This window comes from Sylvia atricapilla, chromosome 1 (assembly GCF_009819655.1).
Source record: "Sylvia atricapilla isolate bSylAtr1 chromosome 1, bSylAtr1.pri, whole genome shotgun sequence".
NCBI classification, from domain to species: Eukaryota; Metazoa; Chordata; class Aves; order Passeriformes; family Sylviidae; genus Sylvia; species Sylvia atricapilla.
In genome coordinates, this window is record NC_089140.1 from 52,554,319 (window position 1) to 52,579,311 (window position 24,993).

Genomic DNA, 24,993 nt, shown 5'->3' on the forward strand with positions numbered 1-24,993 from the left:
CAAATCCTACTACACCTGTATTCAGAACTTTGAAACAGGAGAAGGAGGCAGCTGAGGTCTTTATGATATTATCACAGCCTGTAGACCGTGTGTTGGGGGTTAGGTTTGTTCCTTTTTTACTCTAAAGATTTTTTTCCCCATAAGTTACCAAGGAAACTAAGTGTTGGATACTTGAGAGTACTTAACCAAAAACAAAGGGATGGCCAAAGCTCAGAGGGGGGGAATATCATGAGTTTTGGGGCAGATAAAGGACAGAGCATGAGGCAGCTGGGAACTCTGTTTTTCAGCAATTGGTGAGAGAGAATGGCTGGGTTGCTGCTTGCTGCAGAGAAGTTCACTCTCTCTGGAGGGGTCCAGTCCTAGGGAATCTACCATCATCTGCTCATCCTGGAATTCTGAGCTTCTCTGCTGCCCTGTGAGAGCTGGGCCAGCCCTGCCCCACCGTTGTGGTTCTGTTGGCACTTCTCCTCTTGCTACAGCGTGACCCTGCATCCCCCTGCCCTGCCAGGACACCCTGCCAACCCAGTTACCATCCCGGGACTTTCCACTGTTTCTCAGGTCCTCTGAGGATCCTACAAGGACACCAAGACCAAACTGCCCTGGGTTTTTGTGAAGCAAAGCCTCGAGGTTCTTAGTACTGTTTGTGTTATTAATGCTGTAGTTGTTGTTTTTGTTTGCTTTGTTATACATACTAGTAAAGAACTGCTATTTTTATTCCAAAATCTTTTGCCTAAAAGCCTCTAACTGCACATTTATAATTGGAAGAAGAGGGGGAGTCATTTACCTTCTCCATTCCAAGGCAAACTCTAGCTTTACCTGGCAGATACCTGTCTTCCCCAAACCAAGACACCCTGACAGGATTTCACAGGCCTTGAGGACTGTCTTCAGTTGGGACAGAGCCACTTTCAGCACAGGCAATGGGAACTGCTAATGAAGGACAAAGGGAACAAAAAGGAATGATGTGATGATTTTTGTAGAATTAATTTGTGTTTTATAGAAATGTATGGTATAAAATAATTTTTTAACCCAAGAAATAAAAGACTACTGGGAAACTGCAGCCTCTGCTGGGAACAGGGGAAGCAGCATATTTGCAATAGAAAGAAGGGTGTCTCCATCAGGAGATGGGTCTCCTCCAGGATTACCAGCAACCCAGTGATCAACATCTGATGAAAATCTTACCTACATTGGCCTGGGTGTGCATCCCAATACTGGGTTCCCATAAATGTATTCAGCGTTCAGCCCTGCCCAGAGAACTATTCATTGGACCAGCAGATGAGAAGAAATATGAATATGTAACAGCGACTGAGTGGACAAAAGGATGAGGTAGGGCATGCTAGAGGCTGGATCTAAGGTTCACCCAGTACTGATCCCAGGCTTGGTGCTGTCCTTTGCTTGTGGCTTTTTGAATTTGTATTTGGCAATATTTCTCAATAAAATGGCATATTGGTGAAATTGGCTGATCACTTATTACAAATTATTAAGAGTTCCAGTATTTTATTGGTGAGTTTGACACTTGGTTAAACAGTGCATACATTTGGAACTGGACATCCAGTAGCTCCCATACACAAACGATCATGGTACCTTGGCAAATTCACAGAAGGAAAAGCCACTTAAATGATGCAGGATTGCAGAAGCAGGTCAGACAATGGTAGGTAAGCAGGTTAGCTGGAAGGAAGGGGAGGGGAATGAAGGAGAGTGTGGGATATCCAAGCTCTAGGCATCTGCCTTCCCTAGCTCAAATGAACCAGCTAACTTCCCCAGGTGCACTCTATAGAAACAAGTTTTTCCAGAGGACAATTCACTGCACAATATTAAACTGCTGCTCTACACAACTACCATGAATTTATTTTCTGTTTCCTAGGAAAATACTGCTCTCACCAGCACTTGCAGAACATGCTCAGGGAGATGTGCTGACAATGCCGATGCTTAGAGATGTGTGAATCTCCTTTCCCTTTTCGCTCCTTCCCCAATTACCCATTATGAGTGAGCATGTAAACAAGTAGCATTCACCCCACATTCACAGATCAGGGGTTTGTCAAGGAACAGGACCTTTCACTGGCTATCATACCTAGCAGACACACACAGAAGATTCTAATTCATTCTAATCCCAGATGGACTGTTTGTGTTTTGCCAAAAATCCATTTTTCCCCCCTCACAGAACATCAGCTCTATCCATGCCATCCCCCCTCACAGAACATCAGCTCTACCCATGCCATGTCCACCACAGTGGCACAGAAGTCCCTGTGGATGCTCAGTAAGGTATTTATTTGGGTGGACAAGACAGGATCTGCCTGCACAAATCTGCTGCCAACTCACATGGGTCTCAATCACACTGAAGGCAACAGGAGACTTTTCACTGATTTTAACAGATCGGGTAGATTTAAACAAATGCCACATGCAAAATTCATTCACACATCAAGCTTCAGTCACTGCTAAAATCTGACTTGAGACTTGAGATCTGATTTGAGAGAAAATTGTACAGACTTTTCTTTTCTTGTTTCCAACAGACTGAATTGTATCCAACTTCTGATTAACGTTTACCCAAAGGAAGACTTTTAACTGTCACTATTGATTGGCTGCAATTATGTATACATTCACAACATATATGCTTCCTTATTTAAAAGTTGCCCAAATGATAAAAGAGAAAATAAAATTTTGTTTCAGTTTGAAAGAGCAATTGCACAGACTGAAGTTTGCTTCTATATTAGTATGGCACCAACAGATGCTATAATTAGAAAGTAAAAGGCAACCAGAGGAATTGCTAATAACGTTGTGCAGTGCTTAGGCTTCTAAAACTAAAATGCTTCTTAAGGGAAGTAATAATGTTTTCATATGTGATCCTGAAACTACAGTAAAAATGCTAGAGATCCATTCCCACAGGTATCATATACTATAACTTGGGCTGGTTTTGGCTGGGATAGAGTTAATTTAATTCAGAGTAGCCGGTATGGGGCTGTGTTTTAGATTTTGCTGGAAACAGTGTTGATAACACAGGGATTAGTTTTAGTTATTGCTAAGCAGTGTTTGCAGAGCCTCAAGGCCTTTCCTGCTTCTCACCCCATCCCACCAGCAAGTAGGCTGGGGATGCACAAGAATTTGGGAGGGGACAGCTGACCACAAAGCAATATTCCATACCATATGGCATATAAAGCTGGGGAAGGAGAAGGAAGAGGGGGACATTTGGAATGATGGCACTTGTTTTCCCACCTAGCTGTTGCGTGTGATACAGCCCCAATTTCCTGGGAGTGGCTGAACACCTGCCTGCCCATGGGAAGCAGTGAATGAATTCCCTGTTTTGTTTGCTTGCACGTGCAGCTTTTGCTTTATCTGTTAAACTGTCATTACCTCAATCCAGCTTTTTTCCCCTCACTATTACCTTTCTGATTGTCTCCCACATCCCACTGAGATACAATAAGCAAGCACCTGACTGGTGCTTAGTTGGCAGCTGGGGTCGAACCATGACATAAACACATGGATATATTTGCAAACTGCTCTGTTTTCTACAATACTATTCTAAATTTATCACTATTCTTCATGAATTTATCTGTTTCCAGGAGTGCATTTGTGGTTTTCTTTTCTTAAATGCAAGATACTATTTTTCACTATGACCCACTCCCATGCTAAATTAGAAAACAAGTGAAGGAGAATAATATGCTGCTTTCAGTACAACCCCCGAAATATTTAGGTTCTACAGAGAGCAGGCAGGCAATGCATTAGTTCAATGCATGTTTCTAACCTCTGCTGGGAAAAGATTTCTACATTGGCACAGGGCACCAGAGAAACGGAATGACATCAAGATCTCTCTATCAAGAGACAAGACTGTTCTTCTATGCTGGTTTGATGCCAATACAGATTTAATCTGATGGAAGTTGACCTCCAGTGTAAAAACCAGCCACCCCCAAAAAAAACCCACAAAACACACAGCCCCCCCTCACCCAACAGGCAAAACTACTGATTAGAGCAAATACACACAACAATTCAGGGCAATTGGAAGAAAAGGTCAGGACTGTGATGGCACAAGTTTTGTATTTCAAGTAAAGAGGTGGAAAACTGAACTGGAACGTCATTCTAGAAAATACTACATGAATAAAATTGAGACATGTTCATTTCCAGACATATCTGGAATGGGGGGACAAACATTGGGAGAGAATTATATATAGTGTGTGTGTATATATATATATATATATATATATAATATATATATAAATTATATATATAATTATATATAGTCCTGCAGGATCTACTGTCAGTGATATTCCCAGCTGAATCCCAGGAAAGCTTGTTTTTTCTAGGTTTCTAACTACCTGAAAGGATGGGGATGCATCAGAGCAGGGGAATTACTATGGTCTGGTGCAAACCAGAAGGCACAGGGGATAGCTCAGACTCTCCCATTACCCCTGGAGCGCCCAGGAATCACAAGCAGTCAAAAAGAAAGTAATGAAGCAGAAATAGCAACTGCTTGATGGCAACAGTGAGTTCCAGCCCTACAGCTTTTCCATCTGCCACAGTCTTCCTTCCATAAGAGCAGTGTCAGGAATAGATTTTCTCTGGCTCTTCACAGTACTGCTGGATCACCTCGGCAAGGTCAAGACACCGCAAAATTCGCCATTTCTCAGCAGCCAGCTCCTCCTTGGAGACCTGGCCCAGCAGTTTCTTGGCAAAGAGGTTCTGATCCTGCATGAAAAGGCCCACAGAAGACCTTGGGGCTTCAGGGAAATTCTCCAGGCAACCACTTGTGAAACAGAAGTTGATTTTCTTTTCACGTCTCATCCCTGGTCCCCTTTCTTCAATCCAAGTCAAGGGTCTAGTGTGAAGGAGCAGAGAAGAAGTATTAATTAAGAAATTGAATCAACAATTCTAATTTGTTTGGGTTTTTTTCTCAGCATTTGCAGAAAATGCATTAATAAATGCACCATTTTAAAATATCAATCATTGCATATTTAGGCAATGTGTCCTGACCAACATGCCTTGTGGTTACAGAGCTCAACAGCAAGTAATAGTCTTATCTCTGCCACTGTTTCATGCCATGAATTTCAGCACACCATCTAGGCTCTGTCCAGCTTTGTCTTCCCTACGCACAAAGTGAAGCAAGTAACATCAAGCCACGTCATAAGGAAGAGGGAAGTTCATGGGCTGTGTGTGGACTTCAATGAAAAGTGCAGTTAAATGTCCAAAGATTTTGTCTATAATTCAGTCACAAATAAACTCAAAAGGCCCTCAATGTCTAGCCATTCCTCCAGCAAGAATAGATTTGAGTCACACAGGTACATAATGATGACCCAGGTGCTAGTATGTGAACTGAACCCTTGGGATGAGCTGGACAAATTCATTGACACAGACACAAGTGTCCATATTGCCCAAGCTTTTAAAAAGTTTCATTCTCATCACTGGAAGCACTATGCTGATCCTAAAAATTATACCTACACAGATTCTCGGGCAGGCCTTTTTTAGTCAGAGCAGAGTCCTGTCTTCTGCCAACACGATAGCACGGTCTCCAAACCAAGCCTGGTGGTGTTGGCTATTGACTTGCACAGCTCACACCTTCCTTCCCAACTTCCCATCTTGGCCGAGGGGAAAGGAGCCATGGGACATGCCGTGCCACTTCAGGGGTCTTAACAGACTCCTTGACTCAACACTGCAACACCTTTGAAGAATAATCCTCAACACCAGGCACAGTCACAATGCTTCCTTTCTGCTCTTTTGTCAACTGCCTGAATTGTACCAGTGCCTTTCTGCAGCTCATTCATCAGCACTCCCTACTGCCTATGTTTAGATGATGTACATTATTTTTCTTACTTGGTTATTGATGGCCCTTCCACAGTCCTTTACAGCCTACTTTAGTCTGCCATTCACAAATTATGAAGGCATCAATAGCCCAAGAAAGATAAATTCTGTCTCCAAGTACTGCCCATTAAATATTCAGTATCATTAGATCTGGAAACAAAGTCCTTGTCAATCTGCCCTGAATATATTCTGCAGAGTGCTCAGCTTAATGTTTCTGCACCTCTCATCTTTTATGCTCTAGGATTCGGTTTCTATATTTACACCATCGTATCAATTATTCTTTGCTCACCTGTACTTCCACATCCTCACCACTCCCCCTACAAATTAAGCATGGCCAAATGAAACTGATTAAACAGAATGAAACAAATAGAGAGGAAAAAAATACCCAAATCACAGCCTGCAAGAATGCACCAAAAAAATTCTCAGAGGACTAATAAATGCAAAGGCACCGTATGTTTTAGGACCTCTGGGGCTACATGCCACTGCAAGCCAGAAGGGTGTTTGGGGGCCATACTGCTCAGTGTTTTCTGTGCTCCCATCTTCCTTCCCTGACGTAAAAGCTGTTGATCTGGGTCAGAGGCAGGCTGCTGAGCAAGCTGGGCTTTTCTCTGACTTGACAGAGCCGGTTTTATATTCCTGTGATAGTAAACAGTCACAGAGGGTTCAGGACATTGTTATTCAAAGCTGCTTTATCTCAGGGAGGTAGGCATGAAGAAACCACTGGGCAGGCACAGGCAAAGATCTCCATCCTGTAATGGCAAGGAGCCCTGGATATGATCCAAACCAGGCCCTGTTGGTGTAGGATTGCCTCCCTGGGGTGATCTAGAGCAGATGCACACCAGTGAGCAGCCTCAAGTGTATGCCTTCTGCTCCAGCTTGGGAAGCCACTGAACCAGAAGCACAAACATGCAGAGCGGGCAGAATTTAATCAAAGTAATTAGAATGACTGAGCAGGAAAATGTTGGATTTACTAATAGATTTATCTTCTTCTGCAATTGCAGTTTTAGTCATTTTCCCAAAGAGAGGTTGATTCTACTTGATTGGTAAGCAAAATGTATTCACTTGTTAATTAACAGCTTCTACTCTGAAATAAGCCTCTTGTTTTGCTATAAGCAAGTTCACACATTATTTAAGCAATTTTGTAGCTTAAGAAACAGATTCGTATTTTATGTCAGAAAGTTGTGAAGGGCTGTAGCTTTTTTCATAGATAATTTATGCATTTTCATTACAGATTTATATCGAAGTATTATCTAGCTACAGACATTGGAAGTGTTAGTAGAGTTACTTACAAGCAACAAATCCAACGTTTTTGATATTTGAATAAAGTTGGGTTATGTATGTTGGGTAGTTAAAGAAAAAGAGAATTTAATCAAGTACTAACAAACCACCTGTACACTGACTGTTTGCAAAGCAAACAGTCTGCAGTGAAGAAAACACACTGACTTTCTATGGCAATTTTATCTTTCCAAGTTGTGAACTGATAGCATTTTCTCAGCTATACTGAAAAAGACTTTTTGCTTTTCTGATTCCCTTTTTCCTCAAATAATGAGTGGCCCTTGCTTAACTGCAATAGCTGAATAAACCAGTATGAAGCAAACACTCTTTGTATCTCCAGAAGAATTAAGCAGGTTTCATGCTTGAAAGAATTCTGGGTCCACTCAGCTTAAAATTTTATGCAGCAACTTCTGCAGAAAGAATGTATTACATAATTTTCTATGAATGGTCAATTTGAAGGTATTTTATTGGACTCCATGAGCTTAGCTCTCCATAAAAATATAACTTTGAGTGTTTCTTGTAAGAATGTGTTTAGAAAATGTCTTCAATTTATTTTAAACATTTTCCTTTCAACTCTTTGAAAATGCCAATATTTTTAATTTATCATTAAATCAATGAGCTTGGATGTGAATTAGACAGTTGGACCCTATCCCTAGTTAACATCTAAAGAGATGCTGCCCAAATCATTATCTCTTCAGCTTGCACTAAAAATTGATTTCTGACATTTACTGAATCCAAGCTCTGTAATCCTGGGAAAGGAGCTGCAGTCCCAAATCAGACATGCTGAGTAGAGGCTTGGCTTTTCCTGGATTGCTCAATGTTGTATTACAGAGAGGCTATCAGCTCAGCTGTCTTGGACACACAACAGAGGCAGAGGTCATCTCTCAAATATCTGGGTGCAGGCATCAACACACACCTCCCAAGTCCATCCCCAGCCAGACGAGCAGCAAGGGTGGGGTATGCAGTGGACACAGACTATACCCTTTACACAAATCCCTGCTTAAGAAGCAGAACACAGGCTCCTGCATTCTGCACCTGCTGTATTTCCCAAGGTAGAAAATAGGATGAATTAACCTGATTTCTCAAGGTTACTGTATTCATGTCTTTCAAAAAAGGGTGAGGTAGCTCTCATGAAAGGTACAGACCTTTCCTATCCTTCAGCAAAATAAAGGCTGGGCAAATTAGATCCATAACACCACCATTACTGTTGGTCATAACTTCCCTTGACAAGAGAGTGGGCCAAATTCTCTACTGCAATAACTCCACTGACATCACTGGGGGAAGGTCAGCAGGAAATATGGCCCCAGCACCGAACTCAATACAGGAACGCTATGTAATTTTCCACTCACCATAAATTATCCCAGAGGCATAAAACTGACTGTCCCCAAAGTTATTAAAACACTTATGGTGAGAAAACACTGATCCATACAAATAGTAGTGGCCAAGAGAAGCAAATATTGGTTAGTGCTGAGGAGCAGGAAAAAGAAAGTAATCCAGAAACACTTCTGTATCCAGCAAATATCATATATAGCAGCTAAGGACTACCCAGGAGACAGGACAGCCAGGGAAATGTTTAAGGCATCCACTAATTCCATCTGTGGAATTAGTTCAAAATCTCACCCTATCTAGATCTTTACAACTACTTATGTTACTAGCAAATTGCTAAGAGGGTGAACAGTTGTCCTCTCACAACTGCATTTCAAAAGGAACTGGAAATGCTGTTTCATTTAAAGAGAGAGGAAGATTGCTAAAACAAGATGATAATCCCATGATAAACTGCAGTGGGGTTTGTAGGAGTGGCTGATGAAATGCTTAACCAGACCTGTAGTGAAGTTAAGAGTTTAAAGGAGCCCTGATTATTCACTCCCCAAACAGCTAGTCCTTCGGGTTACTACTTTAACTAAACATTTATTTAAAATGCTGGATTAGTTTTGGGCTTTTTAAGAGGTCTATCAGCATATCTGCAGCCAACAAAAAACCCCACCAAAAAACAAAAAAAAAAAAACCACCAAAAAAAGCCACAACAACAACAAAAAAACCAAAAACAAAACAAACAAACAAACAAACAACAACAACAACAAAAAGCCACCAAAAAACCAAACCAAAGCAAACAACGGCAAAAAACAGGAACAAGGAGTTCCATCACCATTAGATAATTTATCTCTACCTTTTCACATCAGATAATTCTTAAATTATATCTTGTTGCTTTAAACTGACATTGTAAGTAACTTCAACTTATTTGAAAGGACATGAACTCTGCACAGATGGTCCAGAATGACCAAACCTGAGAGTTTCCACCACCCTCTGGACCAAGCTGAGTAGTCAAGTGACAGTATGAAATGCTGGTGACTTACTCCACAGCTATAATAGACCACTTTTTAGCATGGCTATTAATAATATCCTAGTTGATAAGAAGGATATTGCCACTGCATAACAAAGGGAGATAAAACTCAATATTATAAAATGCATCTTAAAGACATGTACACTTTCACACCAGCCTCCACTCATTCTGTTTCCACAAGAGGAGAAGATGACACAGAATTCCTGCAGATGATGAAGACCCTGGCTCACATGTTGCCATAGACCTTACTCACTTCTTGTTTGCTGTCTGAAAATGAACAGTCATTCTGGAATAATTCTTATCCTTCTGCTTCTCTCTGGTGGCAGAGGTAACAGTGAGGTCTCCGAAGAGGTCAATCAGCCATGTCAGACGGGCAATTCCACTGAAAGCTGGGAATCCTGATTTGTTTTCATCGAGGACACTACCTGGTAGAATAGGAACTCTTGAGGAATAGGAAACAGAATAATGCCTTCTGCATGGGAAAGGATGAAGAAACTGCAGTGTTGCAGGCTTAAAGATCAGGGTGTAGAAAGGTCAGTGCATGGACTGAGTAGGAAAGTCAATAAACACATTTAATGTCGAAATGGATCAGCTGATGAGCTATAGCAGAGAGGGCTACACAAAGCACATACACAACAAACCCTTGAAGACATGTTGAAGACAGGAGGGTGTATGTGGATTCAATGAGGGAATTATCCAGAACCAGTACCTGTGTCTCTACTCAGTTTATAGAGAGAGTCTAGTGTTAAAGGACTGAATGAAGCCTGGAAGCACTGGCATCCCTGGGGAGCAAGTCCAGATGGACTTTGATTTCTTCAGAGCTACTGACCTGTGAAATGCAATGTTCCCTTCACCAGGTCTTTCCCAGACACCTCTTTTTTCAGCTGCTTATACTCCTCAGTAAGAAGTTCAATGTGCTCCACATGGAGTACTTTACCTGCCATTAAAAAAAAATAAAAAAATAAAACAAAACCACATTAAAAAAAAATAAAAAAGAACAGATTAAATAAAAGTTTTCTGTGTGAATCAAAGTAATGCCTGAACAGTAAAGATTTCACTAGGCACCAGTGGGAACTCACTCAGAAATATTCTCCTGTGTGACTCACAAAGTGATGTCAGGAAGAAAATCAAACACGGAAACATGGGCCCTGAGCTGAAGCATCAATCTGGGTTAATGATTTTCAGGAGACAACAAATACAGAGACTACAGGAACAGTAGCCACTATGTTTAACAGAAACTCTGTAATGAAACCCAGTACCTAGCTAAGACTGAAACATGAGTCTTCAGAGTAACGGATGGATTAATTCTTGGCCTCTTTCCCACCACATTTCCTTGTTCTGCATTTTTCCTCCCAGGGTAGAAGGAAAGAAAAAGGAAGAGGAGAAAATAGCATAATGCCCAGACCCAGATTGGAACAATATGCTAAGGAGCACCTCCCTGCACTGCAATTAATTGGGCTACTTTGAAATAAAGGTTATCCAATACAAGTTGAATGTGTCCCTTATCCAGTATGTGTTTTTCTGGAAGATTTCCAGGCAAGTCATTTTAGGCTGCTGACAGTAACTGCTGCTGCTTCAAGAAAAGAGGCATAAATTCTGCTCAATGGGAAACCATTTGGTGAGCAACAAGGCAGTAACTGGTGTTGGTACAGGAAAACAGCAAAGCAAAAATCCTACACCTCCAGTGTTTCGGGACAAAAGTCACAAAGGAGATCTTTAAGAAGCAGTGGCATAAAAAGCGCAGCTTGTCCAACTGATTTGCACTCAGCTTCTTCCCAGCACTGCTCTGTCCCTTGCAGTCTCATTCACCCGCACTGACCCCAGCTGAACTGCCAGCTTCTGACCCTTTGCACCACTGGGATGGGACCACACACTTTCTGAAAATAAAGAGATTTTCCATAGAAACAAGCTGTCTTTCAGACAGGGATGCCTTACTGGCCTACAGCATCATGAGCAACTGTGTGTGGCCAGCACATCACAAATGCTAGAAGCTATAAGAGCTGTCTGCAGTTTCATTTCCAGGGAGAAAGAGGACACAAAATTGCCCAAGTACAATAGCTGCACTCATCAAATACTTTACTATCACCGTGACCAAAGTTTTCCTCTTTAACTGCATTCTGTGTCATAAATAGAGGCTAGAGTTTTTGTGAGGGCAAACATACCTTACTCTTAGCATTGACATTTGTGTGTTTGTTTGCCTATTGGCACAAGTCTTACAACATAGACTGGCACATCTCTGAGACAGTCATACTCCCTTGCCTGTGACAACAAAGTAGGCTGGAGAGTTGCCTTTGTGTCTGGTGCCTTTGGCGCTACCCAACAGGTAAGACTGCTTCCACTCTTGAGAACAAATGCATTACCTTTCTGCTCAGCCATCTCCCAGAGCTCATGGGCTGCCTTAGCAGACAAAGCCAGGGGGTACTCAACAAGGACATGTTTCCCAGCTTCTAAGAACATTCTGAAAGGGATAAAAGATCATCCATTAAAAAGAATATAATCCTAATCCTCTCTCACCACAGTGCAAACTGTTTCTCATTCCCACAGCCAGCTTCACACGGAGAGATGCACAACATGGAGTAACAGAAATAAATGGCAACTTTTCTAGCAAGGATGGTGTGGTGGCTACATCACACATTTAAACAGCAGGGGAGCGGAGTTTCTTTCGCCACAGAATTCCCTCACTCACCTGCATCAAGTTGCAAAAATGCTACAGCATCAAGCACTGCAATTTCTGACTTACAGACACGTCAGCAGTTGAAGTGGGGGAATGGACCACCCTTCCACAATATAATCTGTGAGGAAAGGCTTTAAACCCTATTTTAAGCTACCTGTCCATCAAAAACAGGCCTAGAGGTGCAGAAATGGAATTACTTGGGAAATTATTGCATGGTAAACCCTACTCTCTTCCAGGACTTATCGGTGCTCTAGGGAACTCTCTACGATTCACTTCAGGCCTCTAGTCTGGCAGTCTTTCCTCAGTGTTCATATGTACTCCTGCAACAGCTTTACAAGGCTGTTGTAGGAACACTCCTCTGTGCTTCTAAAATACAGGGGAAAGGGGGAAAGGAAGTGGGGAGGAAAACCCCCAAAATACCTGATTGTTTCTTCATGGCTTCTGTTCTCTGTGCTGATGAAGGCTGCATGGATGTCTTTGTTTCTCAGAGCATCTTCTAGGCTAATCTGCTTAGCCTCATTAATATTGCCAAAACTTCTCCTGCATATTTAGCAAAAATAAAACCAGAGTATTACACAGTCCATTCTTCCCAACCACATGTTGTGTAGCAGTACTTAAAAATTGTTCCCATGGACCACTGTCTCACTGAATTCCACCAGGGAATAACAACCAATTTCTTACCCAGGACAAGCATGAGCACTTACCAGCAAAAGTGAAATGGAGAAGAGAACCGAAAAAAAAAATGGACCAGTGTGCAGGTGGTGGTATCAGTCCAGAAATTTACCTTCTATTGAACGGTCAAGTCCTTTATGGTTTTGGTGTTTTGGCTTTTAATAAGCATTATTACCAAAGAGATGTTGTAAAAGAGTGACTTGAAAGAGAACAGAGCTCCTATGGGAGAATTTCTCCCCACCATCCTGGAAGATGCAGACAAAAGCACTCAAGGCAGCAGGGGTGCACACAACTGCAAGTACAGACAAGCAGGAGAGAGACAAAGCAGATGCTTGGCTATGATGTCTCACCTTGCAACACACACGGCATGTCAGTGCTAAGGGGAAAGCTCTCTTGGGCAACAGAGCAGAGCTCCAGCTGAAAATTGAAAAACACCCAATCCCTCCAAAAGCCCTTTGCATTACTACTGACTGGAGCAGGCACCTTGACACTGCTAGGATAGGTGACAGAGGACAGGAAAGCAGGCCACAAGCAGGACCTGAAAGCAAAGATAGGTGATGTTTGTATGTGATGGAGATCCAAGGAAGATTACCATTAATCATGCATTTTAACAGCATTGTTTCTCAAAAAAAAACAGTGGTGGAAACCTTATCTTTGGCACTCTTCAAGGTTACCTGTAGCACTGGCAGAGCCATCCGAGAACCAAGTGTATTTGGCAGGAAGATAAAGTGGGTGACCTAATCAGTCTTTTCCATCTCAAACAACCCTGCACAATTTAAATATAGCTCGAAAAACACATTCACAATCTGAGATCAATAAAAGTATTGCCTAACTATTTCAAACTTTTATGCTCCACTGTAATGGGTCAAACAGTCCAGCAGGAATGCCCAGAGAAAGGTACACATGAATTTCCACAGTTCCAGACTAGTAAGAAAAATTCTTGTCCTCTAAGAAGCATAAGAAGGGTAAAAAGCAACTCTATTGCATGCAGTGAATCATGGGATTTTTCTTTAGATAGCTACAGGTTCAATACCTGGTTTTAAAAAAATACTAGAATTTTATTATAGAGTATTGGAGACATTAAAACATGCTTTTGTACAAGAACTTTTAAAAACAGGGTAAAACTTATTCTTTTTAACATTTCTAGAAGTGTCATGCAGACAACTAGATCATTAGAGTACTTATTGTCTGCATTACCTTAAATCTACAGGAAATTCCAGCCAGACAACTTCTTTTTATCACACAGATTCTACAGCAACATCTCTCAGTTTTTATTTTAGTGATTTCTGAAAGATATCTCACTAAGGTAACCTATTTGCTCCCTCTTGCAAAGCTTTCTGTGCCCATTTCTCAGCTGCCACTCAGAATGACAGGCATATTTGCACAATCTTTCCCTTTTTGGCTTGAAAAAGAAGAAAAAAAGCATTGCAATTTACATATTAGACATGCTAAGATGAGATTTCTAACCTGGATACAAATCCGAGGAGTTTCAGGTGCTCAGAAGGGCTGGAAGGCATCGGATTCATCAAGTCTCGGATTCGTGCTAAGCCAGCAATTCCAACTCCAACCACCACTGTCCCAAACATTTTGCTAATCTGTCAAAAAAAAAAAAGAAAAAAAAAAGTTGCTGTCATTTTTTTTTCTTTTTAACAGCGACAAGCTCAACTGGGAGGGAAGGTGGTGGGAGAATGGATACTCTTAAACCCTGCTTTCATAGCACCAAACCTTATTCAGGTGTCAGCAACCAGCTAACAGAGATGTGATGCTATAGGCTACTGAGCTCACTCATATCCCATTGAAAGGGGATCAAGCAGTTCAGCCTGTCATAGGACTGATCTTGAGATTTGTATTTTCCAGCTATTAAATCACAGCTCTAGCAATTCTTCCTTTCCATGAATAGAAAGCAGACTTCAAAAGTGAGACATTCATCTATTTATATCGCCACTTCCAAGCTGAAAAGGAGCCAAAAGGTTCAGCAAGCCCAGCAGAGCTTTATATAAACCCTGCTGACTTCCTGAGTGTCTGCAGCACGGTGCCACACAGACAGGCCCAGTGCTCAGCAGCATAGTTGGAATACCTTGGGACAGGAAGCAAAGAAGCATCTTTTCATTCCCCATGTAACTACCAGCACATCCTACAATGTCAGGCTGTAACCAACTATCTGATTTGATCAAGATGCTTGCTTGACAATTCCATGGACAAAGAAAGCTCTGCCAGCTCTTTAATGACAAGCAGGCATGTCTTTAAGATCTCCCAAATGCAATTGCTGACACGACTGCATAAAATGGAGAGTGAGACAGGTACTGCGCTCACTGGCTGGGCTGCTGGGCCTCCGGCAGTAAGTTCTTCTGTTGGTTTTATGATTTGATCCTTGGAAGCACTTGGCAACTGATGAAACTTCTCAAACCTGCATTGTTCCAGCACTGAGGACTAGCAACACTCTGTAAATTAACTGAAGATTTACAGGAAAATGGCCCAAAATTAGTCAGGTCAGATCAGACCCTCTTCCTTATTTGTTCCTTCCATCTCATGAAAGCATCCCTTCCATCTCTTTTCTTCTGTTTCAGTCTTCTTCCTGCCACTGCCAACCCTTCACTTGAGTGAACTCTTTAGACTGTTTACACTACCTGGCTGCAGCCCTTCACATCTTTCTGAAACTGAGATGAGTAAGTGGACAACCCCACTTAACTCTCTCTGTGTCTCTTGTCTGACAGGATCACAGTGCAGCAGCAAAGCCGTAAGTGACTGTTCTGGCAGTGCAAGAGGTTGACAGCTGCTGGAACAAAGGAAAAGAGATCCCCTTGATTCATTAAAAAAATATGATTATGGATCTTATACCAATATCCAACTGAGATGGACAAAGACTCTCTAACAGTTTGAAGTTAGAAAGTGTATGTTTAATATGACACTGGGCAGCGTGTGGAACAGCTCCCAAACATCCCATTCTCTGCTTCATATGGTAATTAGCCAAAAAAACCAATTAAGCATGTGTACTTTGCCCTTTGAAATGGGTTGGTGGTCTTTTTCAAGGGGAGAGGGCTTCAAATGAGGAAGTAAGAGAACTCTTCCTCACTCTGAATTTTCTACCTTTTCAATGCAAATGTGACAAATGAGCTCTGGTAGGACTCGCATTTCCCCGGGTGCATGACTTTCAATGGATTTTGGAATAGGGGAGTTTCTGTAATTGTCTTGTGTTCCTAAATCTATTTATCAGGTTCTCTGTTTTTCATTACAAACCCAGCTAAGCAAAACATAAGGTTGACAAGCAATCAGTTACTGAGGCCTGGGAAAGTAAATTAAAATCTGGTTTCCCCTAATTAACCACAAATTTTTAATTTTTAACAAACTTTAATTAATTCCTACAAAGCTTATCTCTAAAACGCTTAATTCCTTAAAATCTATGTCTCACCCTCTCCAATCACATGCCCTGTCTGTATTCTGTTTTTCTTTAAGCTCCTGTCTATGGTGCTGAATGCCACTCACTTTATATATGCCAAAAAAATAAATAGATAAAACACATCGCAGCATGTTTAGTGTAAGAAAAAAAATCAGTGATATATCAAAGAGTTCTCAAGAGGAATTACAGTGACATTTTAAAACCAAGTATTCGAGGTATGGCATGGTGACACTATTCACCAGGAAAGAGAAGAGAAGTGTGTAGGGCTGAGAGTGGGGGGCAGGGGGTGGGAAAAGAAGGGCAACGTAACCACAAAACTCATTTTCAGTACCACCCACAGGCGGAGTCCTGGTCTGGGCTCTCCATCACATTTGGTTTTCTCTATGGCCAAAAAGAAAAAGAGACAGACTTGCAGAATGACCTCAGCTGGAAGGAGCCCCAGAAGGTCACCCAACCTAAACCCCAATCAGTTGTAACAGGGCCATGCTGAGCTCTGACTGCCCTCATGGCTGGCAGTCTTTGAACCTCCCATGCCCCTGCCACAACATTTGACCACTGTCATAGCAAGAACATTTTTAGTATTGTAAGGCTCCAAACAACCTAGACCAATAAGACTTTTAAAAGGGCTTATGGTATCTCATGTACTCTGAGTTCGTTGCACAGGAGAAATACTGAGAAGATATTCTCAAGAGGTAAAAAATGAAAAAAAAAATTTAATGAGAACTTTAGAAAATCTGAGAAATTTGGCAAGTGTAGTGCAATATTCAATCAACAGAAAACACTTCTGAAAGCATTAATTTGGCCCATTCAACTTTGCAAACTCTAAGTTCAATTTTAAGTTGCTCAAAAAATTCCAAGAAAAGAGAGTTAGAAGAAGAGAGACCAAGAAAGAAAGAAAACCAGAGAATATATAGAAAAAAAAAAAACAAATACAGCTACCAGATCCTGGGTTCCAGCAGTGTACAGAGAGACATTCCAAGAGGAGGTACAGCCAAGACACTTGACTGCCTTGTGTTCAGCCTTAAATACCACTTGGCCTTCCTGGGCCTTTCTCCCAGGTGGGATTTCCAATCATTTGGCCACTCAGGAGCTGAGCTAGGGCCTCCAGAGGCAGGCATGGAGCATTGCCTCTGGTGTGCCAGGGATGGCAGCCACTGCCAGGCTGGGATACAGGGTGTACAGGGGGTGTACAGGGCAGGGCACTGCCTTGCCAGCACATGGCCTGACCTGCCCCTTCCTCCACACACATGCAGCCCACAGCATCTCAAGGCATCAATCCTTCCAATCTTTCACAAGACAAGCTTGAAAAGAACTGATCAGGACTGTGGTAAATGTACTGGATAAATTCGTGTATCAAAGATTTGGTCTATTAAAAAGCTACTCCAGGGCATCTCCAAGATTCCAAGACCTGTGGTGCAAGCTGTGAAACCACAACATTTGCAACAGAAATGACATAGCCGGACTGGAGATGGCCCATTCATCAAGGATGGGCCTCCACTTCACAGCTGCTCGACATCTGATATCCGTCTTGATAGGGGGTCCGGAGGGCGATCAAATCAGTACCCCAAAGATGAGATCTGGGAAGACTATCAACGTCTTTTCATACTTAAGGGAACCCCTTTCAAGATCTCGCTTGGAATAAAGAAATACATGAATATTTGGATTGTCAATGGACTTAGTCTCAGGACAAATAAACTGTACAAAAACCTTACACCAAGACCCAGTGTGTGTGGTTGAGGTTTGATGGTACCGTTGTTACTGTCACTCTGCCCACCCAGCATTCGGTCAATGTTGTCCGAATTTGTTGTGGTTTTTTAATTTTTTTTTAAATTTTTTTTAAATTTGCTAAATAAGTTATGTAAGTTTAAATTGGCTTCTAATCATTTATAACAAGGAGCTTACTTTAAGTTCAGAAATCTTCAAGGTTAGCAGACTGTTAAGCTGTTAATATTTTCCCATTCCCTTCAGCAGGACTGGGAGCTGGAATCATACAGCAAACAACTTCCCCTGAACCTCCCACAGTCCACAGTCATGTTGTTTCCAAGAACTACCCTTTTTTTTCTTGTGAGCTGCTGAACTTTGCTTCAACAAAGTGGAGAAAGTGTGGGAGCTGACTACCTTCTTCAGGGAACACAGAATGTCTCTCTGCAAATGCCCAGGTAGCTGAACATCAACATTTTTGCCTCTCCTTTGAAAAACTAATTTCCTAGTTTCTTCTGATAAACATCATCTGATCTCCTCAGAATTAACATTTAAGAGAAGCAAGATGGTTTCAACCCAAGAACAAAACCTGTTACTGTGCAACCTGTCACCATAGCAACCAGCCATTTGGTCCAGGTCAAGGGTTCAGTGGCTAATATACTGAAAGAGACAGCTACAAAATGTGTGTCTTATGCACCTAGCTAAAAGAAAAACTGCTATGTCTGCATCCCTGCTGTGGCTTTTTATTACCCTCACCTTTATTTTGCTCACACACCAAAATCTGCAGCTGCTCAGGGAGAAAAGTAAATTAGGTGTTTTTCAGAACTGTTACAAAATAGAAAATTCTCATCTGAGAGTCCAGATGAATATATAAAAACTTACTTCCTCTTTCAAACCTTTACAAGAGGAAAACAGCAACAATAATCTTTCAAGTACAAAACCAATGAAGTAGGAAAACCAAATCACAAACTGCTCTGCCTACCTTTCATGCCTTTTTCTTAAAATCAGTGATCTCTATTAAAACTTTAACAAAAAAATATTTCAGAGGCATTTTAAAGGCTGCTGAACTGTGGTCCCTGTCATACTGAAAAAAGCGCCATACTATAACTGATACAACAGTATATTGGTCAGTGTCCAAAAGCATTTTCTCCATCCTTTCCTAACTGGTTGTATGAAAGCAAGGAGAGCTGACAAGAAGATCAGGAGATGTGTTTCATGCTCACATGCTGTGACTAAGGAATGTCTCCCACATCACAGCAGCACCCACCCTGGCTGGGTTGCAGGCAGCCCTGCCAGGCTCACCACAGGTCCCCTCTGAACTGGGACAAGGGGGATGGCTGTGGGAGCTCTTCCCCACTGACATCCAGAAAAAGTGGCTCCTCTTACCAAGGGAGATGAGCCCTGCATGATACAGAGAAAGAGCTGAGAAAGGCAAACAGCTGAAGAGGATCATTTACTCTACACCAATATATCATTGTACCATCACCCCTCTGTGCTTCTGCTGCATATTTCCTGCATTAGATCTAGGGTACCCTTGCAGCAATTAACAAAAAAGTGGTCTATACCCAAATATTCTTGCAAAATTTAGCAGCAAAGCAGGAATATTTAGCAGCAAAACAAACAATGGAGTAAGTCCAAAGAAATCCATCACCCAGCAACATTGTTCCTTCCCAGCTCAATCACAAGTGCGACCCTACATCTCAAACACCTGCTGAGATAAGCCTGAGGGAACTGAGGCTCTGTTTTGTGTGACATCACTAAGGCCATGCAAAATAGTGCAGAAGTAAGCTAAAAGGCAGAACTTAGGAATTATCTTCCCTTCAAGAAAATTTCTCATGGCATGTCTAGACATTACAGAATGAGTACAAGCACCTTCTCCTGTGAGATATGAAAAATTTCAGTAAGCCTCCTGCATTTTGCCTGCAGTTTTCAAACTCTTGTTCCCATAAATGTGAATTACTCACACCAGAAATCAAAATATTTCGTAGTTAATATCACAGGTAATAGCCCAACACTGATGCAGGAGGCTTTGGGGTTGCTGACCACCAGGGACCACCAAAGAGACCCCAGTACAAAATAACATATATGTAAAGGGGAGGGAAAATATGTTAATGATTTCTTGGAAGTAATTATAATATGGATGTTTATTCTGGGAAAATCAATGAATATATATGAAAAATATAGTATATAAACAGGACCTTTTCTGTATTCAGCGTGCATGATCTTTGGAGGTGATATGCCCTCATTCATCTGGCCAAATAAAGAATGCCAGCTTCTTAGTGCTACACTGGTGTTAAACAGGGGGTTTTTTTGCTGATTTTTGGTAACAGACTGAGGAAGTTTTCCAGAGCTCCCTTCAAACGGATTTGTTGTTTAGACATCATACAAAATATTTTCTCTCTCTTACCGCAGCAGAGCCAAGAGATGAGGGTTGCAGAACCTTCCTCAACAGAAGTTTACAGGGAAGTAAGAGACAGACAACAGCAGTCACTGTAAAATCATCAAGTTGAAAAGTTTGAGGTTTCTCTCAGCCCTAACTTTCTGATTTCAAATACCCAGAGACCCTGTACTCAGGGTGTTGGTACATGCTACAACCTGTTCCAGCACATCTCCCTCTCATTGTCTACCCTTAGCATGAAACATCTGTCCAGAGCATATAAAGCAGAAGCTGAACAGAGTGGATTCTGTTAGTGTGGTTATTTAAAAAGGAAAAGCTCACAAATACTCCAATTTAGCAGCCTATTAAAGGCACAAATACCTTTTTTTCAGCAAGAAACCAGTTATGCGCTTTAACTTGTGTATACGCTGGAAGGAGACCCTGCACAGGTTCCCAATTGAAGATCTTAAATAAAAAGGCAAAAAAACTATTGTTTTAATTTAGTTAGCATGATGGATTATTTTTGCTCTGCTCTTACTGCAACCTAGAAAGAAAAGTAGAGTCTTCTGCAGGAAAAAGACAGTCAGAAATGTAACTCCCAACATTCTTTGTCACTTCTCTTCAAAACATTAATTGAACGTAAAATGAGAATCAGAAATTTTCTCAAAAACCTGCCAAGACCATTTACAGTCTCCACATTTCAGAAGAAAACAGCAGCACCTAGAAGTAACAGAGCAACCATGTACATTTCCCTTGAGAGCTGTTTGTTATGGACTTAAACATCTACCCTAACCAGCACCTCTTCATCTCCCCTGATCCATCTCTCTGGCCACAGGCTTCCGACAGGCACACCAGCTCTGCGTGAGTGAGTTATAACTTCAAGGCACCAACTCTTACAGAGGCAGAGGTTTGCCAGCAGGAAACAATCTCTCATCCTGACTGGCACCACTGCACCTTGGAAACAGAGGAGACTTCTCTTCCTGGCTTTTAAATGCCACTTGAAAGACACGCCTGCACTGTTTGACATTTACATGCAGGTTCACCAATTAAATTCTGGTTTTCCAGCTGACTGCCAAAGCTGAAGTTGATATAGTTACGTTGATATATGGATAGATGCTGTGTTAAGATGTCAAACAAGCACCTTTAGTCTATCAGCAGATGGTTGATAATAAAGAACTGCAGTTGCAACAGATATGCTGTCTCCAGCATTAATACCTGAGCAGGAGAAAAACTTTTATTTAAACACAGTTCTGCTAACCCCAGAGTCTGCAGCGGTCCTGACACCCATCACATGACTGCTTTCCAGAGCCTGCAACTCCATACTTGAAGAAAAATCATCTCACAAAAATAATATAAAACCATGAGGAGTAGTGAAAAAAATCTGAATTTCTGGTTTTAATATGTGCCATATTCGACACTGTGGAGGATTGAAACAGAGGTTCTGTAATGTACATGCATAGCTAAGAATGACCTTTTTGTCCTGTTTTGTCGCTCTTTGTGATTCAGATTCGGTTTCTACTCTGGAGAGGAAAAACACTTTTAAAATAGTTTCTCTACCTATCTCTTGGACCTATCTTCAGTCAGACTCATTTCATTTGAAACTCAAATTACATTTCAATATACCTACGCTGCTAAGTTTCAAACTATCCAAGAAAGTACCGAGCCTGCTTAGGGGCACCTGAAAGATTAATTAGAGATAGACATGAAGGACTCCAGTTTTCATTTTATAAAAATATCTCCCTAAAAAAAAAAAAAAAAAAAAAAAAAAAAACAACAACTCAAACTCCTACTTATTGTAAGTTTCCAGAAACAGCTCTGAACTGAATTACAGAATGTCTTGTGAAACTTCTGGTGGTTAAATAAACAATTGCATACAACTGCAGCCTCATCACTGCTACTTTTTAAGCAGAGGGCTGCTTATATGTGGCTAATTAGCATATGCCTAAAGCAAAGAGGGACACAAAATGTCCCCAAAATTTCTTTCAGGCGTTAATGTTCTATAACAGTTTTTGAAAGTGAATTTGGCACAAGAAAAGAAGAGAAGAGCAGAGCATTTTAACAAGCAATAAGTCAATTACTTTGGAGTAAAGTCCACTCAGGAGAACAAGCTATGTTTTGGAGCTATCAGTGATTCACAGATCCTAATTTTCCAGGCGACCAAACAACAGGATTGCTACACTACCAATCTGTGCCTGAGAAAATAAATAAAGCTGAAATGCCTGCATAAAGCTCAAAATGGTACTACCTCAAAAAGGGGAAAAAAGGCAAGAAAAATCCTCCACCACATTTTTAACTTAACATCCGCATAAACATGAAAGCTATCATGAAGCTGAGCTCTGCCAGATCCATGGAGACCATGAACCATGTCCCCTAGCTTCCCTGCAGAACAATAAAGCCCCCAGAGTAAAGTCTCTACACAGCTAAGTGTCTGAACACTAATTACTGAGATTCTGCTTAAACATCTATTTCATACAAAGGAATTGCTGTGTCATGCTGACTCTTACACTGTTTAAAATTAAGTGGGGTTTGTGTATTTTTTTAATAATCTGAGAACTACTTATCCATACCTTCATTTCTGGGAAATGCTCAGAGCTAATCACAGGAGGTGCAAATGACAGCCCATGAGACATGCCCAAGAATCTCAGCCCACTCCCTTTCCCAGCTTATGCTGCTCATTTTGTTTCTGCTGTGTCACCTACTGAAGAGGCTTCTCCAGCTCACTTGATAGATTGACAACCGCTTCGCAGATAAACTCTAATGCCAGACGAGGTTTCCAGTCTTTTGTTATAACATGACTGAAAGTTAAAATGAACAATTACAGAAAAATGTTCTGAAATATTTTCTTAATTATTACATCTGCCCCTGCGTTTTCCTGCCAATTACAGCAGCTCTTTTTACAAGCTCTTTCTTCTTCAGAGGGCTTAAAGAATGCAGAGATGGGCTGGGCAGAAGCAGGAAAGCTGTATTTCCAGGCTGTATTCTTACTTTCTCACAGAAGTTCATTGGTTGACCCAAGGCAAGCAAATCACACCATCTTTGCCCATCAGTCCCAGTTCCAGAGCATTTTCTCTCTATTCTGTAAAGCAATTTCAGACCCACTGACAGAAAGTGCAATGTAAGTGGTAAGTATTATTATAACCTCTCTTTTTCACTACAGGGACTCTCACACAGATCAGACATTTGGAAAACACAACTATAACTAAAGTTTGCACTGAAATATCTATATAAAACAAAGACCTGCAATAAACAACAAAACAATAGGTTTCTTCTTTTCCTTCTCTTGTTAAATTAATCTGAAACCCAAATCCTAAAACGAATGATAGGCTTGCCTAGCTTTAATCACTAGTAATCCCATTGATCTCAATGAGAATACTCCTACAAGCCCATTAAGAAAAAAAGCTCTTGCTGTTGACTGTAATATTAGTACGCACAAGAACAAAACACATACCCGGTTCCAAGAATGTTCTTTTAATATCCTTATGGACTCAATCCAGCAGATGATACTGATCTTCCGGTCCACTAAAGGTCACTGCATCCCAGATCTCTAACAGGCTGACCTATTTTGAGAATTCCACAAATGAAAAAAAGCATTCCTACTACACACTGCAGCCACTATAAAGATACTTCTTACCATGGCTGATGAAACCCTCTCTCTGCATCACTAGCATGACAGCAACTCACAACACTGAAGGCCTTATGCTCTCTTCAAGTAAACCAATATGCACACAGAATTAAGCTAATCAGACAAGTGTACTCTTTCTAGCTGACTCTCTCATCCCCTAATCCAGAAAAAAAACCAAAAGTATTCTCCCTTCTAAAATAAATTTAGAGTGATATATTTTTTTTCATTAATAACTAGATTGAAATAACTTAGGAAATACATAAACTTTTGCATAATTTTGTAACCTTAAAAATTACGCCCTTTCACCTCTGTCATTTTATCAGTCTACCACTCAGTAGGGCATGAAAAATGCAATGGTTGCTCTCCATTCCCACTACCTTTTGGAAATCTATCAATGTCATAAATCGCTTGAGAGCAGGGAAAACCAAGTTTTGAATTAAGAGGGATGATTGCAGTTACTCCCTCCAAACTTTAGAGCTTAGTGTTTTTCATCTTAATGGGCACCACAATACTCAAGAATCACAAAGGTCCGCCTCTCTCTCATGAAGACTTAGTCTGCAATTGCTAAAGATGCTTTAGCAGCTAAGTAGTTGTGAAGTGCTACTCATCTGTTAAAATTGTCCTAAGAAAGTGAACACCTTTTCTGACGTATCAGCCACTAGAGGGGGTATTTGGTATTTTACCTAAAACCTGATTTAAAAAAAACCAACCCCACAACAGTAAGAAGGTCACAGAAAACCTCTAAAAGCATAATTTCCCACATTACTGCAACTGCACATTAGGTTCCATGCAGCGTTTTAGGAAGAACAATGCTTTATTTCTGTATAATTGAATACAACGCAGAAGCAAACCCCATGACACCCAGTTCCTAGGTTTACCCACATCAAACCTCGTGATTCCTGGGAGAAAGACGTGGTTTTATCTGCCAAGGAGATGGATAAAATACCACTAGTTTTGATGTGACTGTACAGTCGGTCAGCCCTGAGTGTGCCAAAACCTAAACCTTCAACATGCCCAGGTAGAACCTGACATACTCAGGCTCACACTCAGGGTTTAATAAATAAACAGAAGAACGGCCTAGAAATTGGTTCCTATTTACAACTGTCTGTCTCTTTACAGATTCACCATCACCACGTTTATTGTTGCATAA

At 41.2% G+C, this 24,993-nt stretch overlaps 1 protein-coding gene across 1 annotated transcript in view; it reads right to left on the reverse strand.

The window, feature by feature from the left end:
* Window positions 1–1,474: 1,474 nt before the first annotated feature.
* The window catches only part of BLVRA (biliverdin reductase A), a 30,755-nt gene continuing 7,236 nt past the window's right edge, over window positions 1,475–24,993 (reverse strand). Inside the window, exons 2-7 of the mRNA XM_066322681.1 lie at window positions 14,214–14,341; window positions 12,495–12,614; window positions 11,761–11,858; window positions 10,230–10,337; window positions 9,654–9,825; window positions 1,475–4,804 (exon numbers count right to left, since the gene is read on the reverse strand). Coding sequence (XP_066178778.1) covers window positions 4,531–4,804; window positions 9,654–9,825; window positions 10,230–10,337; window positions 11,761–11,858; window positions 12,495–12,614; window positions 14,214–14,332 — 891 coding nt within the window. The 5' untranslated portion in view covers window positions 14,333–14,341 and the 3' untranslated portion in view covers window positions 1,475–4,530. The remainder of the gene's footprint in view (window positions 4,805–9,653; window positions 9,826–10,229; window positions 10,338–11,760; window positions 11,859–12,494; window positions 12,615–14,213; window positions 14,342–24,993) is intronic.